This window comes from Bacillus rossius, assembly GCF_032445375.1.
Source record: "Bacillus rossius redtenbacheri isolate Brsri chromosome 4 unlocalized genomic scaffold, Brsri_v3 Brsri_v3_scf4_1, whole genome shotgun sequence".
NCBI classification, from domain to species: Eukaryota; Metazoa; Arthropoda; class Insecta; order Phasmatodea; family Bacillidae; genus Bacillus; species Bacillus rossius.
In genome coordinates, this window is record NW_026962010.1 from 18,038,751 (window position 1) to 18,056,652 (window position 17,902).

The 17,902-nt window shown below is 37.3% G+C and overlaps 1 protein-coding gene across 6 annotated transcripts in view; it reads left to right on the forward strand.

Moving 5' to 3' along the window:
- Window positions 1–17,248, forward strand: part of LOC134541667 (proto-oncogene tyrosine-protein kinase ROS) — a 270,841-nt gene extending 253,593 nt beyond the window's left edge. For 5 of the 6 annotated variants that reach the window (XM_063385273.1, XM_063385275.1, XM_063385279.1 and 2 more), the window contains 3 exons: window positions 2,069–2,223; window positions 7,000–7,053; window positions 11,914–17,248. In XM_063385273.1, the coding sequence (XP_063241343.1) occupies window positions 2,069–2,223; window positions 7,000–7,053; window positions 11,914–12,182 (478 nt within the window). In that variant the 3' untranslated portion in view covers window positions 12,183–17,248. The remainder of the gene's footprint in view (window positions 1–2,068; window positions 2,224–6,999; window positions 7,054–11,913) is intronic. The other variant, XM_063385274.1, reaches the window with a different exon arrangement.
- The last annotated feature ends 654 nt before the right edge of the window (window positions 17,249–17,902 follow it).

The window sequence follows — 17,902 nt, forward strand, 5'->3', positions numbered from 1 at the left end:
TTTATTTCATCTAATAGGTTTCTTCGAATAATTTTCCGCAAAATCCTTTGAATACGAAGGATTTGGTGGTATCTGAGTATTTTATTGGCCCATCCCTAATTTTATTTTTTCAAAACAAAAAAAATTATAATGGCTTTTTAATAAAACGTTTGTGATTTAATAAATTCCTTAATAGTAAAAGTGAAATCATTACATTTGTGAAAACTATTTTTTACTGCATTTATACTGTGCTCTGTGGTTAATTTTGTAGCAAAAATAAGTATGTATACATCATTTGATATTTAATCAAGAATTTGCTGATCATCCTGGTATCTCACCCCAATATAGTTGCCATGGAGGGATGACAAGAAGGGTTGGGTTAGCAGCAGTGAGTACCAAGTGCCATTATGCACATTTATTATGAATATGAACCCTTTTGAATCACAAATATTAATTGCTGACAAGCACCAGGTACAACAACAACAACAACAACAACAACAACAACAACAACAACAACAACAACAACAACAACAACATCAACAATAATAATACTCTTGCATTGACTAGATGTGTGCTTGGTAACGCATCTGCGAACTAAAAAAAAAAAAACACATTCAATAGGTAATAGCCTTGATACAAATTTTACAATTCCTTTGACGATTAATCGTCTACTCTATAAGGCCGCTTTTGCATTGAGCTCAACACAGCAAGCCTTGGTTAAACGGCAGTGCAAATTGTTGGCATTAGTCAATTTTGACGTGTATGGGAATGTGTCTTTATGTTTAATGCTCAGTTTGTGGTACTGATTTGTGTATTACCTTGGACGAAGTGATGTTGCATTAAACGCAGTCTTGGTGAAAGTTACATGTCATCTACATATCTGTTTTGTGCTCCGACTTTCCCATAACACAAATTTACTAAAATGTCTTAACAAGAAATAAAGCTTCAAAAACATTACGTTACTCAATGGCTCTTGTTATCAAAAGAAGCTTAAATAAATGTTAACAGCGTACCAGCACTGCATCATTCTTAAAAATATTAAATCTCAACTCTTGAAACATCCCTACCAATAAATATTGCAGGCTGTACAAATAAAAAAATATGGAATTCTAGAAACGAAGTGCAGGAATAGGAAATAATTAGTAGAGTGAAGAGAAGGATGTTTTTCTTTAACTGTTAAAATAAATTTCATGTTCTTTAATAAATTCAAAGAACACACACATGCAGGCATGTATAAAAACAAGAAGAATATTTATTTAGAGATGGTATAGTGCCCATAACTGAAATTTTTCAAACACAAGAATGAGCCCCCTCCTTACACCAGCAAACAAGCAGCAGTGTGTCAATGTGGACTCACAGCTGTTTGACATTTTTTTTAATGAACATCTTCAGGAGCCCTGAGTTAGATCTACATTCATCATCCTTCTACCATAGTCCAGGTACCATTGTCGTGAGCCTAGCGACCTGCGGGCATGCCTGACAAGGCGAACCTGTCACGTTGTTGGAAATATGAAAAATTGCTATCACGCACCATCTTATTCAAATATAAATTAGCGAGGAAATTAATATAGTTAGGAAGTCACCAATGTAAAATACGTAATTTCCTAGAGTAGTCACTTTTCTGTAAAAAAAAAAAAAAAAAAAAAACTGAAAATGGTATTTTTGAGTACTACCTGTCACTAAGAAAATAAAACCAACCGTTCACACTAATTGACAGTATTTTTAAAGTATCTAACCTAATCCAACCTACCATTCAAAAGATTTTACAGTATTTTTAATGTAGTTAAGCTAACCAAATGTATTTAACTGTTCAAATATTAAACTAGGTACTTCAAATATTTCAATGCTGTTTTATAGAATCATCAAGTATGAGAAGAACTCAAAAATAACCATTTTTAGAAGTTTATTTTAATTTCTTCAGAAGAACACCAGCTTCATGAAATTACCAAGTCCCGTAATGACTCTTGTTAACGTACTGGCAGTTTAAGTGGGCGTGTGTCACAGTTTGAAGTTGTTCCCTCGTGCCCGGGCCCCGTGCAGTGGTGTAGCGATGAGCCTGAGTGGACCGTGCGTGCGTGTGTGCGTGCAGGCACCAGCTGATGCTGCAGTGCTGGAGCTTCAACCCGGAGAGCCGCCCCACCTTCAAGCACTGCCTGGAGGTGCTGGACGGCCTGAAGGGCAAGACGGCGGCCACGGCGCTCCGCCCCGCCCTTAACGGCCACTGCGTCGGCCGGGCGCGCGCTGGTCAGTCAGGCACAGAGCATGCACTGCAGTAAAGCATTACCTGCAAATTAGCGGTATCAGTGACTGGGGTTGCTGCTATTGTGGTCTATAAGGGATCCTGCACTCGAAAAGGGGATTTTATTGCTTAACAAAGCCAAAACATACTGATACTACTGCATTGGCTTATTACATATCTCTAAGAGAAATTTACTTTTTATTAAATATTGAAAAATTTTCTCGTGGTGTGTGAACTCCTCTGCTTTAGAGATCGCTCACACAATCTGAACACCCCGCCAAAACTATCAAGAATATTTTCAATCAATTTTAGAAATGTTTTTAAAAAATCATTTAAGCAACAACCATGATCGCCAATCGGGGGTCGGGTCAGCAAGCAAATCAAAAAGCGTCAACCAAAAATAATGCTCTCAAATTGGGCTAACTGTAAAGTTGAAAACATCACAAAATAATTTCCATTCACATTTTATTCTGCTACAATGAAAATACAATTTTTCCTGCTCAAAACTTGACAGCTGTGAACTGGATATTTCCTTGACAAACTTACCCAGTTTAAAATATTTTCCCAATACGATGATAAAATTATATAATATTATAAAAACTATGTTTACATCTTTAGAAATTAAAACTACTTTCAAAGCAACGCAATTTCCCTGGCTCCAGAATATTAAAAAGATTAAGCAAGTATAACTTTGAATATAATAACAAACATCTCATATAAATTACTAAAAAAAAAAGATTAATCAATGATTATTATACAAAATCCCTAAAATAGTTTACAAAAGGAAAAACCTAGAATCTATAACCTATAAGTTAGTTGCTAGGGACCCTTAAAATGCATCCTATCGGCAAGTAATTCCTGCAGTATTGTAATGTGCAACCTTCCTGTAACCGATGCAAAAAATTTCTAGATCAAAGAATATTTTCATCATCGTAGCAAAACTGTCCAAAAGAAAACTGGTTGAAAAATCGTAGTTTCTCTTGTCGCATAAAGCCGCTGACTTCACCACCCAGCATAAATAATTTCCTGCAGACTACCACCAGGTATAAATAATTGGAGCAGACAGTACTCACAAAATGCTACATCGTATTTGCGAAATAAACTCGCAAACTTGTAGTTCACCATCGTTGCTAGTAACAAGTTATTTTAAACACAAGCCAAACCTTTCAAGTCTCGTCTGCCGAGCATTTGAACTCCAGGCCATCATCTCCCTTCACACACACATTCACGGACCAGAGGTCCCTGATCGCGCCCTGGGTGATTTGCGAATGTCAGCTGATTGACCACTTTCCTCACTTCAAGCAGCACGTGCTCACTGTGCATGCACTGACTTCACAGTCCGGGCAGTGGAGTCGTTTTTGCCGCGACCTGGTCGCCGTTGCAACACCTGTGTCTGTCTTGATTGCCGCAATCTAAGCACGGGCCTTCATAGAACACTCGGCGCGGATAAACATGCCTAGCGCGGTCCACACAAGCTACCGCGACAGTTTGCAGACGCACTTTCACGGGAATCCAACTAATACAAGTTGCACTCAATGGCAAGTCCAGTTCATTACACGTGCCGATAAAAATTCTACCATTTAAAATGTCTTTAACTTCACTAACAAATAATAAATATACACTTAAACTAAATTACTTAAATTATTTTAAAATTTAATTTGCTAGGAAAACCATACATTTCTAACCAAGGTCAGGCCACTAGCCACAGTGGCAAACATCACATTTAATGCCTCAGTAATAATCTTCCTTTCTAATAGTGGACAATATACAGCATTATGAGATGTGCCGATTTGAATGTGCATTGATCACTTTTTGAGTTATGGTGCTCCCTGATTTTTTAACGTAATATTTTTTTTTGTAATATTTGCTATTGGCATGGAAGTTTATTTATATAGCAATGAAATTGAAAAAAAAAATCTAATTAATTCTAGTAACATTGTGGATTGAAATGAAGGTGTAATATGCTGCCAAGCTATCCGTTACTGTGATCGTAATTTTTAAATAATGCTGAATAAGTATAATATTATTTTATCATTGATATTAATGTCAATTGTGATATGTTGAGGTTTCGATTGTGTTGCTGTGTGTTGCACTTTCCTTGCTAGGACGCATACGTAGGGGCCTGTTCTTTTCGCGATCGCGATTAAACGACGATAAACGCGAAATCGCCGTTAAATACAGTTTTGACGCGAAATCGCCATAACACAGCGTTTTTAGACGAAATTTTGTATTAAAACGCGAAATCGCAGTGTTTTTACGCGAAATTTAAATACTGGTTAAAGACTTGTCTCGTCAATGGTAAACAAACACCGCAAAATGGCAGCCAAACATTAATCATAAATGAACTAAAGCAAACAAAAGCTTACACACGCTCACGTTATAATGTTAAACCCAAAAATATACTGTAAAAATACGCAAAACTACGGCGTTTATTTTCCTTTCCGGCATAATGTTTGGATAGATAAGACAAACAGGCTAAGTTTTAAAGCGTACACACACCGCTCGGGGCACTGACGTCAGCTTAGAACAGCGACACCGGATAAATACAAAAGCAAGCAGATGATTGGGCGAACGGTGTTTGGAACAGCCTTACGTGAGTGTCCATATCACGTCCGCCGGGGGCGCTGGCATATAGTTGGAACAGCGTCGTAGTATCGTTGCGTAGTATCAAGCAGATTATCGGGCGAACCAGGCACAAGCATTTTAAATCGCGCCAAAAAGCGGAAAAATGTAAACAAACATTAATTTTTGAATGGTGTGACGATGATGATTAGTTGGCCAACAGTTTTTATAGATTTTGTTGGGTCGTTACCACAACGCGGAAATACTATAACGCCGAATGTCAAAATTGACCATAAGGCCGAAATACCATAACGCCGAATGTCAAAATTGACCACAACGCCGAAATAACTGAATGAATTTGTGTGCGTTTCTAATGTACCTTAACGCCGAAATACCACAATCAAACCTTACCTTACCTTACCTAACCTAACCTAACCTAACCTAACCTAATCTAACCTAACCTAACCTAACCTAACCTAACCTAACCCAACCTAACCCAACCTTTGTGGCAGCCCTGTAATGACATTTTTCGGCATTGTGGTACACAGCAGTTTTCTAGCTGTCGTCGTCGTGATCGATTTGGCATTTCGGAGTTGTGATGCATCCTCGATTTTGTTAAAGGCATTAATAGTTTTCCAGATTAGTTTATGGGAACAAACTAATAATCAGTGTCTAAATCAAAAGTATTGTCATATAAATATATGTAACCTATTTGTTTAGGGTATTCAGTAATGAGTAGGTTCAAGTAAAATTATTTAACTTAAATAATTTCAGATATATTTACGGTAACACACGCTTTTTTTTTTTTAAGTTTTTAGCACCGCTTTTGTGTTTTAAAAGTGAATTTTAACACCGCTTTTGGTAATTTTTAATGACGAAATCTGAAAATTTTATTTACCACTTTCAGGGGGCCCTACGCATACGCCATCTTCCCTTGTCATTATTCACGGTTGCTCTTGTTGCATTACCGAAATGTTGATGGTACTTTGAGGTCACTCGAATTTTTAGCTGTGATGCAGCTCCGTGAGGAGGGTGACAGTCCATCCGCCTCGCCACAGCTCAGAAGGGCATGTGCGGGAGTTGAGTGTAGCAGTCAGAATTATTACTATTAGTTTTCGTACCCAAAACACTTGGAAACTGCCAGCAATTTGAAGTTTCAATTTGGCTCTTCAGCCCAGATTTTAATTTTATTAACCACGCTTGGAACGAAGCAAACACATTCATGTACTGGACCCTTGGGGTGTGAGTATGTTTATGAAATGCCCAAGGCAGAAGGGTAGCTTACTTCCTCCTGCAACATGGCTTGTGACAGCGCAGTTGAAGGCTCTGTATCCACATGCCTTCGCTATTCCCGTCACCATGCCTTCCTAGCCATTTCCCATCAATACTGCCAAGGCTAATCAGTCCAGGACCACAAACAGGAATAACTACTGCCCAGAACCCATTTCCTTTGAGCAATGGTAATCTTCTTCCAAGCAAGCTCCGTGAATATAAATTACGCACTAATATTTAATTTAAAAATTTTTTTTTTGTTTTTAAATTTTTTCTTCTATTTTTAGAGAGAAAAAAAAGCTCTTAATGAATGAAGTAATTATAGTCTAGAATTGTCCCTAAATAATTTTTAGGGCTATAGAAACACAGTATTTTTATCAATTTCATCAAAATTACTATGACCATTGTTAATTTCAATAAAAGATTATGTTTATGAATTTCATAGTGAAATGAACATTCACCTTAAATTAGTATTCTATTGCTGAAAAAAACTTATAGGTTTTGAATGTAATTATTATAGTACATTTTAAAAGTAATTTCCATTTTTCATTATTGAAGAATTTGAATTATTAACAATCAAGTAGACTCATAGGCTTTTTCAGATCAGCTGAACTGTCCAATTCTATACTTTGGATGGGGTGAATCCAAACTAAAGATGCAGAAACAAATACTGACAAAATAGGAAATTGAAGCACAACAAGGAAACTATTTTTCTTTATAATTTTTTCAATCCTACAAGTACTGAGAATTAAACTCAGAACCCAAGAGAGGATTATTATAATGAAGCAATTTATTTAGATGTATGTACTAATTTCTTTGGTAGCATGAGTCTACATGTTGCATGTGTGACAACTATTGGGATTGTGATGTGTTATGAACATTTTAGGTTGGCTACTAACCTTTGGCTTTCTGCATGCTGACATTGGTTTGTTTTGTTTATTCACTAGGTGGCATTGATAACTGTGGCTTCTTTGAAGATGAAAACCACAATAACAGCTCAGGTATTACTAACACAACTGATGGCCTAACCAGTCTTATATGTTCACTCAACTGTCTGTGCAAAACACTGTTTATGTACATTCTTTGTTTATGGAGATAAAACACCTCTTCCATATGATCTATCCAGTACATGACAGTTTAGTGACATGTGCATGTTGATACAGTAAACTCCTGATTATCCGTGTTAATCCAGGGCAACGATGCTGTGGATAATTCAAAATCGGGAATAATTTGCAAAGTTACTAGTTCTTACAGAACAAATTCACAGTGTTGTTTTATTCATTTTGATCATTGAGTGGCTTCTTATAAAAAAGTTCAATAACTCTTTTGAAGGAAACTAATATTTATTTCAATGATGAACAACTTTAAAACAAATTTATAATCTAGAAGTACTTCTACAACCTCTCATAGCCAAAAGCATTAACTCGGAGACATTTCAGAACTCCAAACTTTTAGAACATGGCTAGCACAAAGTCCGTTTTTAGTAGCTAGTTGCAAGGCCAAGATTGATTGTATTTATTTTTTTTTTTTCCTGAACAGGGTAATACAAATTTTAAATAAAATTCATTAACTTCTTATGAGAAAGTTGATAAATATATTTATTCAGATAAGAATTTATTTCAGTATAGAATCATATCACAACTATACGTTTGTTGTTGCCATATAAAGGTTATATGAAAAGTATTATCATCAAAAAATTATATAATTTAATTGGTAACATGTCTTGTGAACAAAATATTTCAACACATGAAGACATATTCATTTTCTTGTTTTCACCAAAGAAAGCATTAGCACCGAGCGAAATGTGCGTGTGAAGTTTATTTTCATTTCTTTGTATATGGAAAGGGAGATATTATTTATTAATAAATAAATTTATTTCTGTAGATAAATATCCAGGAATAACATTACACCACAGTAGCAAATTAGACCTCCTCATGTATAAAACAAAAGCATAGACACTAAGCTACATGTGACCAAAGTAACGTGTAGTGCAATGCATTTTGAGCATGCCTAGCCCATGGCAAATACAAAATACATACAACCAGGAAAAATCATTATTTAACGTGCTGGTCTGTAGTGAATTTGCGGTGGATCTGATACACATTCTGCTTTGACTTTTACCACAGCGATATTTCAGGCAGCTGAATTCAAACATGGCCGTTCCAGCTTGAGTGACGTTGAACATTTGCAACACCAAAAACTGCAAAGGGGGAACCAGCTTCAAAAAAAAAGGCCATCACCTTTGTAAACAAGTATTTTGCAGATTCTCGTGCAAACAATTGTTAAAAAATAATTTGCATACCAAATAGTTAAAATTTCAGAGAGTATATTCCAAAGCATGAGCAAACACATTCCCCAATTTTTGTTGACAAGTGCTGCCATCATCATTTTGAGGTCGGAAACTTTTCAGACAACCCTCGTATTTAAGGGCAGTGGCAATACAATATCTTTACTTAAAGCCTGCTAGCTAGCAATTGTAATTTATTCGGTTTTGTTTAAATTTCTTTGGAATTGAATAAATTTATTTTATAGATTTTTGGTGCAATAGATAAGTCGCAAAATGGATAATCAAGAGTTTACTGTTTGTAGTTTTAGTGCAAGTACATATTTTGTGATTGACTCATAAGTACCCATTACTTCTTTGAAATACTTCATTATTTTTGTTGATCTAAAGTAAAACCTGGCAACATACACCCATGAGTTGATTAGCTGACACAAAGCAAAGGGCAAGCATACCCCAAATTCTGCTGATGCTCCAATATCAATATTATACTGCCGACACTATTTGCCTATAACCACAGTTTTTTTTAACAATCCAGCATAATTAAAAGTATTTTTACCATTTCTACAAAAATAATGTAATGCACAATGTTCGTTCCCTCAATCTTAAAATATTTGTCTTACAAAGTATCCATTTTATTTGAAAATTGCATTGCACAACCAATATATATGAAGAACATATGACTAGAATAAAAACTGCAAAAACATCCAGCTTCTTTGACCCTCTGCAGGAGGGTTTGGTATTCACGACTCGCGGAGCTGCAAGGCCGAGATGCGGCACGAGAGGTGGGAGTTGATGCCACATGTCATCCGGTGATGCGAGGTCATGAGGGAGGAGAGAGCAGCTTGAGGGGCTTTTGATGGTCGTAATGCTCAAATAAAAGTTAATTTGGAAAAAAATACCTTATTTACTCGCATAATGTCCGCAGTAATTAGGCTACATTTTTGACAAAAAAAATTGGGTGCGGACATTATGAGGTGAAGTCCGAAAAAAAAATTTTTTCCTCAAAATTTTACGTTTTGTGTCTAGTAAAAAAAATTGTTCTCTCATAATTAGTTTACTAGCAGAGCGCTGGTGACTGGCGACTCTCCGCAGCGGACGTGAGAAATGTGACAGGTGTCGAGATAATTGGGTGCCGGCGATTAGTGGAAGACGCCACTCTTTTTTTTTTTTCTTCTCTCACTCGCGTGTGCGCTCCTACGTTCAGAAGCCGCAGCCAGCCTACTCAAAATTAACGCTTTGCGTGAAAAGATATTTCTTTAATCTTTCATTGAGATGGCCACTGACGGCACGGGGCAGATGTCTAATGTCTGCATTAGCCGACGCCAGAGAGCCTCCCTCCCTGTCCCTTGTTCTCTGTGTGTATAAAAAAACAGTGTGCATGTACCCCCACCACTTCTCCGCTACCTCCCCTACTTTGTGACGTAGTGTGAGTTGACGTGTACTGGCTTGTGCTATATATAGCCCATCCCCTAGCAACTCGCGTGACGTCACAGGCAGCTGCGCAGTGGAGTGCGAGTTTCTGAGTCCGGACGGTTTCACCACGCTACAAAACCCTCTCAGCGACCGCTCCGGAGAAATGAACAATTCGAGGTCAAAGCATTGTTGACAGCGTCGGTAATTTTCCATCCCGTTACGGTGCCTTTCAGGGGTGGCCAAGGTTGCTTTGTCTGGTGCGGACTTTATGCAAATTTTAAAAAATTACATTTCAAGTATTTAAAAATAAAGGTGCGAACATTATGTGATTAAATACGGTAATTGCTTTGCATCTGAATAGCACATCCCTCAACTGTTGTTCTGCCTGGACACCTCAATACCACATTTGACGGAGATGGGCTTTCTGATAACTTTGGAACGGGGTAAGGGAAGGGCTGGCCAAGTTTCCGAGGGTTGCGTGTGTCAACCCTCCTTTCCATCCTGGTCTTCCCTGAGCACAGCAGACTGTACCAAACACGGAGACCCGTCTTTCTTCCCTCGCCTCGGTGCAGTGGCCCCTCCCCACTCTGCACATTTCTCTTTGCCTCGTGAACACAGTGGTGGCCTTCGTGCTGCAGGGGGTGCAGACTAAACCTTATTTTACTGACTTCTGTTTGTTTGTTCAAAAGTTAGTTGATATCACTCACATGAAAGTGATACCAGAAATGATGTCACAAATACCCAAAGATAGACTTTTCCAGAAGAAATGGAATTTGGGAGTTTGGTAAGGGGGTCAAGTGTATTAAATTATTTTTTCAAACGCTTCCGGTAGGGCCTACAGATACCATCAACGTTGGCTGATTCTGTGGTATCAGAATAATTTTCATCCCAGCTCTACTTGGTAGGTTAGTGATAGTGTTAGGTGGAAAAACTCAAACTTAGCATTTACCTGTTTCTTTGAATGTCAGAGAATTTTTTCAGAACAGTCTGGAAATCTGGAAATATAGTTGGGGAGTATGACACAAGCTGAGGTGTGCTTCTCCGCACATTTGCTCAGTGCTGTTTACGTAGAGATGTCATCTAGGGAGAGGCTGTGGATTACTGGTGGCAGATCCAGAAGATCATAAAGAAGATAACTCATTTTCAAAACTAATGTTTATCAGCAATACTGCTAAGAAAACAGTATCTTATTCAATGTAAGCTGCCTCCAGAAGAACAGACTTTGAAGCCTCTTTGTGGATTACCACTGGTGCGTCTGGCAATAGCATGTGCGTTCATCAATGCTGTAATTTGTAAAGATAGGGACATACCTTTCCGAATGGTCGGCTCAGTGCTCATGAATCAACTCCATGAGGTAGTAGTTTCTAAATATCTGCACCTTGGATATTGCTTACACTCAATAAGGATCCTGAAGTGTGTGCACAGGATAAAGGTTAGTCGTTATTTTCCTATGCAGCCAGTCACCCAGCCTTTCTTAGCCCCTTTTTCAACTGCACTCGTGTAACATCTCCTTATGGATATTCCAAAACAATGAGTTGTTTGAATATATATATAATAGGGGTAAAATGTTGGCAAATTTACTGATTAAAAAAAGTAGTTTTGTGTATATTCTTTTCTTTCTTACCTTTAAAATAGATCTCTAGGAACACTACCTTTCTACAATCTCAGGTGATAGCCACCTTAATCTTCTTCGAGTACTTCCAGAGAGTGAAGCAACACTATCGTGGCTGGCAGACTGGCCAGTAAGTGCCCGAGAGACCTGCTATGTGCGTATCCATCCACCTGTTGTCCCTCTCCACAGCCCAGCTCGGCCTCCACACCGCCGGGCTTTACGCTGGCCTCGTAGCACAACACAGCATCCTGCCAGATTCTTGCTCTGGTTCACATTTCACCAGAGGGTGCGGTTGTATCAACTTTCTTGTGTTAAACTACAATGAATCATTAGTTATGTTGTAGATAATACTGTGTTTACAATAGGCAAAAGAAACAAATTGTGAAAAAATCTTTTTCATTATATTGTTTTTAAATTTTTAATGTTGTTATCATACTATCTTGAAGTGACCTTTTGTTCATAGTTGTTAAGTGAAGTCCCATTTTAGATAGGAACATTTCTGCCCAGCTGATAGTGCAAGTGAGTTGAAAGGTTGTTGCGTGCTGGTGGCAGGGGGCTCGTGGAAGACGGACAGCGACGCCGGGACGAGGGAGCGGCAGCCCCCCAAGTACCTGGAGCTGCTGTACGACGACGGCGATGCAGCGGTGCCGGCGAGCGACGGCTACGAGGTGCCCAGGCCTGCCCCCCTGGCCGACAGTGACTCGTCGTCCCTGCTCGCCGGGGACAGGGGGGGGGCGCGGGGCCGCAGCGGCCTGGCCCCGGCGCCCGGCGAGCAGCCGCTGCTGAGGCCGGACCTCTCGCAGGCTGCCTCCGTCGCGTAGCAGTGGCGGCACACAGCAATTACTTGCTTCAAGTGGAACAAGGTGAAAACAAACATTCCAGAAATGAAGTGCTTACAAAATGTCAGGGAAATATGTCAAAAGTGAACATTTAAATACTGTCTGAACATTGAATAGGGCGGAATAACTGGTTGAAACAGTGTGGGGGCGGAAGTGATCTTATCTTATCCTACTGCAACGCACGCAGTTAATTATTGTATAGTTTTTAATACATAGTACAAAATGGTTTAGTTAATGTTTGTTTGTATGAAATAAAATTTAATTTTCATGTTAAGGACAGTAAATTTTGATTATTGTACAGTAACTGTATTTCTAGTTTTTCGTTGTGACTATCTGTTGAGACATCTTGAAGATGAAGCTTTGCAGGAACCCTGTTGTTAATTAAAAATTATTTAAGTTTACTACTTCCTGAGAGTTAGTGAAAACCTATTTATTTTTGCAGAATACTTATATCACATGCGAGTTAAATCTCATGATGACTTTATCATAGAGGTCTCTGGCATACAAGGACATGACAGAAAGAATTAAGATTCTTAAAGAATATTTATTTTCATAACTTCCCTTAGGATACTAGGCTATAGTCACTATCTTCAACAAAGCAGTTCTGCGTGCTTCTAAGTGCCAGGAAGTTTCTTCTTAAGACTCGGATTCACATACCTGTTGGTTACTTCATTTTCTTCTTATTACTACTATTATTTAAGGTCATCTCTGTAAATTTATCATTTTGCCTTTTTTTTTCTCTCCAAATTTTATCACCAGAGATTTTTTAAGTGTTATTAATAAGCAGTAACAAATGATGCAAGTTTTCATTATTAAGATTACTTCTGTGACTTTTAACAGCTCACAAAAAGGTTTAGTGAGTATTTAATGATTAAATCTACAAACAAACAACAAATGCTAGAGAGCTAAGGTGATGAATTGGCAGAGTTGCCATTGAATCATAGTAATGATAAGAAAATGAAATAACCGGCAGTGTGTGAGACTGAGTTTAATAACTTTGTTTGTCAGGGCAGAATTGTGATATACATATTGCTCATGTATTGTATAGCTTTGCTAGAACAAACAAAACAATTTTTTGAAGTGCATTTTGAAGACAATCTACATGCACTAGCAGCCCTTGTGATTTGTTTGATTTGCAGACAACTGCAAAGAGGTGACTGTTCTCTTAAATGATCTGTAAAAAAAAGTTAAAAAATTTTATGACAAACTTTAAGTTGTGTAAACAAAATTGCTTATGTGTTTTCTGGCCATAAACTTATTTCCCGGAAAAATATGCTCACAATAAAGTTGCAGATTGAATAATTAGTTTTGATGTTGGCTTGTTTGGTTGTTAATGAAAAATGTTCACTCTGCACTCTAAAACAAAAACATCATGTAGTACCTTTTAATAAATAAATAAAAAATATATACATGTATATATAAAAATAAGTTAGAAGTTTCTTAGCCACTTTTTTTGAAGGATTTTTTTTCATGTTGAGGGATTTTATGTACCCTTTCTGTTATTCACTTCATAGATTATGAATGAAATTGTTTAAAATCAGTTAACCTTGTGTCTTTTTGTGATTGTCATCTTTTTAAAAATGTCTGGTGTTAAATTTATTATAGTATCTTTTAAGAATTGTGTTGTTCTAGAGGCATGTCTGACATAGCTCTGAGAGAACTTGGAGCAAAATAGATAGTCATTCATCACCACCACCACCACCACCACCTGAAGGAATACTGATGTACTGTTTGAATTTCTTTAGAAGTTTCATAGTTGTAGATAACAAGAAAACTTTGAGTGAGACAACTTTGTGAATATTCACTTCACACTTCCCAATTTTCTCTCCCCAAAACATGCAATCTGAAGACAAAACAGCGACGGTGCGTTGGTGCGACGCAAGGAACGCGTAGTGCAGGAAGAGGATTGCGTGTTCCGATTGTAAATATTGAACGCTTCAGTGCACATTCCAGACTCCGTGGCCAACCTAGTCAGGACCAGTGGTTTATTTATTGCTTGTTGCTAAGTGAATGTGATTCAGTGAGTGGCGTGGAGGCACTGCCATCTGGATTACAGGTCGCATGAAGTGTGCCATTCATTTGGGCACTTGAGGTTAAAACTGTTACACTTTGTTCTGGTAGTTCTTAGACTTATTCATTGAAAATACTGTAATATCATTGGTTAAATTTGATTATATTTATTGAACTTGGAGGTTACTAACTCGTTGCATACAAATACAAAAATTGCTTGCATAAAATGTAAATTTCACAAATGACTCATAGGCTGTTTCCAGTGCAGACTTAACCAAAGGAATGCTACATTTAGTGAGAAACTTGCGAAAGGATGTCCGAATTCTCTCTATACTAACTAGGCCCGTGTGAATATAAAAACAAATAGTTTATTATTCGTATTCAATTTGATTGCTAACACTTAAAAAAACTGAATATTCAGTCATTTACGAATATGGGTGTGCGGGATCTCGAAAATCTAGAAAAATTTTGGGTACACAGATTTACTCAGGGGGCGGGGAAAAAATTTCTACATGATATAAGTAATGTTTTAGGGTTTTTTGTGTGGAGTTTTTTTTTCTAACTCTGGCCACATAAATCTTGAGAAGGCTAATACCGTATATACTCGTGTATAGCGCGCCCTTTTTTCCCCTCAAGTAAAGGAAAAAAATAAGGATGCGCGCTATACACGGAAAAAAAAAGTTTGGTGGGGGGGAGGCGGGGAGGAGTGGAAGTCGTTAACTGCCGGGTGACGGGTGACGTTTCTGGCCAGCCCCCACACATACGCACAAGCAACAAGGCCTCTGTTTCACACACACACACGCACACGCGCGCGCAAGCTCGCACATCATGGTCTCTTGTTTATTTTTAGACCTCCCCCCTTTACAGAAAGCCAGCTCAGAAGCTAGTAAAAAGAGAGAGAGAGAAAGAGAGAATGTTGTCACCAGTTTCCCCCCCCCCCCCCCCTGGCCAACTTCTTCGCTTCCTCCATTCCTCACCGGTGAGTCATCTAGTTCTCCGCGCCAGCTTAGCAACATAGCGCGGCACGCCTCCCTCCCTCCCTCCCTTTCTTCCTTCCACGTACCAGTTGTGACGATATAGCGCTTCATTATCTTCCGTTTAGACAGCAGAGTTTATGTATTTTCCTGACGCATCACCACACATCAATTTAAATAATCAGGTACCACAAAATGTTAGTAAAATTTATTTATGGGGAAAAAAATTTTTTTTTTCTTTGGAATTAGTTGCAAAAATCGTGGTGCGCGCTATACACGAGGGCGCGCTATACACGAGTAAATACGGTATTGTAAAGCGGATTTAACACAGTTATCAGCTAAAGTATTTTATGGATAAGAGAGTCGGGCAGGTTTTTAAAAATAGATCAGAAGTGACAGCATACTGATGAGAATAAATATGTGTCCAGTATAAATCAAAAACACGGAGTGAGTGAGTGGTGTTCTTAAAGTTGACAGTTTTCAGATCAGAGGGTGGAATATGGCATGCCAGCTCTGTGATCATGTGATCAGTTTTTCTCGGGGGGGGGGGGGGGGGGGGGGAGAGAAAACTTCTATCGATCTCGTGGAAAACATCTGGTCACATACAGCAAAGACTCCTAAAGCCTAACAACCTACGACAATATTTTTCTGGTGGATAATATACAGTGCACGATGACTGACATGACAGGATGCAGGCGTGCGCTCACGCACTCTCTCACTCACTCCCTCCTAGCGCAGTGGTAGCTCAAGCAGTTACCTTCTACTGCATGGCCCAAAAAAAAGTTCACACTAAGAGGGGGGGGGGGGGGGGGAAACTTTACCTCTTTTACCAAGCTCACATACACCGGACAGAAAAAGAGTGGAACATTGTAAGCACAAATGTATTCCTACACTTTAGATAAAATAAAACAGACCAAAATTTTAATGTCAATGTTAATTTAAATAATGATTTATTTAGATTTAGACCTACATCATATTTAACTATAGATTAAAACTGTTCACTGAACATTCTTTTAAAACCCACCTACTTGAAGTTTCTTCAAACATACTGCAATTGCCTTACATATTCGCTTTGCACTGTTTACTAAAAAAAAATTTTTGCAGATGCTATTTTTAATTTTGTTAAATAAATTTTTATATTTTCCTTTCAAAATTTTAATAGTTTAAATAAATCTTACCTATAGTAATTGTTGCTATCTTAACCTAACCAACCTTTCACTTTAGTATTATTTTGTTATTGATGTAATTTCCCAGAAACCTTACACTACAATTTGACTTTTCCTTTCAGTCTTTATTTATGATATATGAAAAAATATTTTGTGGTATTCTAATTCTTGCTATTCAAATTTGATACACGTATTCAATTCGAACTAAAAAAAACTGATATTCGCACTGGCCTAGTACTAACACAACCTGATGTATCAAAAAATAAATACAGTGGGACAGTTCTTTGGTTGTGTTTACAGATTATTCGCAATCTGTTTTAAACATTATTCAATTTGTATGTGTTTCAAGTAAATAAATTCACCATAACAGTCCTGAAAGAATGTGGACAGCAATTGGCTGGTTCAACCACTAATTGTTGTCATACTTCTACTAGGGAGCGCCATATGCTCCTGAAATGGCATAAGGATGCATGAATTGATGCAGTTTTTTCTACAGTAAAAGGCTGCATCTATGATCCTGAAAGGATCTATTTGGAACTATTTGGAAGATCAAAAAAAAAATGTCTGCGATCCTTTAGGCTAAAGGGTCCTTTTAGTAGTATGGAAACAGCATAGAGTGACATTGTTATATACGGACATTCTAGTTTCAAAGATTAAAATAATATCATGTATTTGACAATAATGCATGTCCAAAAATACTTCTGTTTTTTATCTTTTGGAAGAGATATTATCTTTATTAAATCTTTATTAAAAATTTTATATTATCTTTGCCAGCCAAGCTGCTTTAGCATAGTGATTGCCTAAAGTGTGACCTCAATTTGTTTCTGAAGCCACTGCATTGTGAATGCACAAGGTAATTTATATATACTTTGTAAAATAAAATAACATAACATTTTAATGTGTTCTTTTTTTCTCATTTCCCATTGAATGTGTTACATCTACAAATTAGTTTTTGATGACTTTGTTTATTGCAGTCTTACAGGTCTGAAGGTTTTCTAAGAAATTTTATAAACAGTTACTAGGTTAATAAAAAATATATGTAACTTAACAAAACATATTGGTTGCATCAGAACTGAAATCAAATTAACCATTTATTACTAATACCAAATTTTTGTAAATACCTATGTAAAGTATAAAGTATTCCTATAAGTATATAACTTCTTTAATAAAAGTGTATTCCCTGAACATAATTTAGAAGCTCTTGTACATTGTTTAAACTATGACAGAGTAGCAGTCAACAGCAAAATGTTATGAAAAAGACACCATTGTTATAAATATAGAAACCATAAGGGCACAACTAAAATTACTTCAGCAGCTGCCAGTGATGAAAACTGATTAATTGTTAAAATAATTATTATTAACATAATTAAAATTCTCACCAGTATTTTTGCTAGTTGGTCACTTTAAAAATATGTTCATAGCCTTTAATTCTTCAAAGAGAACCTTTCAATCACAGAAAAATGCACATTGAGAATATTGAGATTTAAAGGACTTCTGTACTAGTCCATTCCATTATTTTACTGTTCACTCAGGAATTTACTGTAACTAGAGG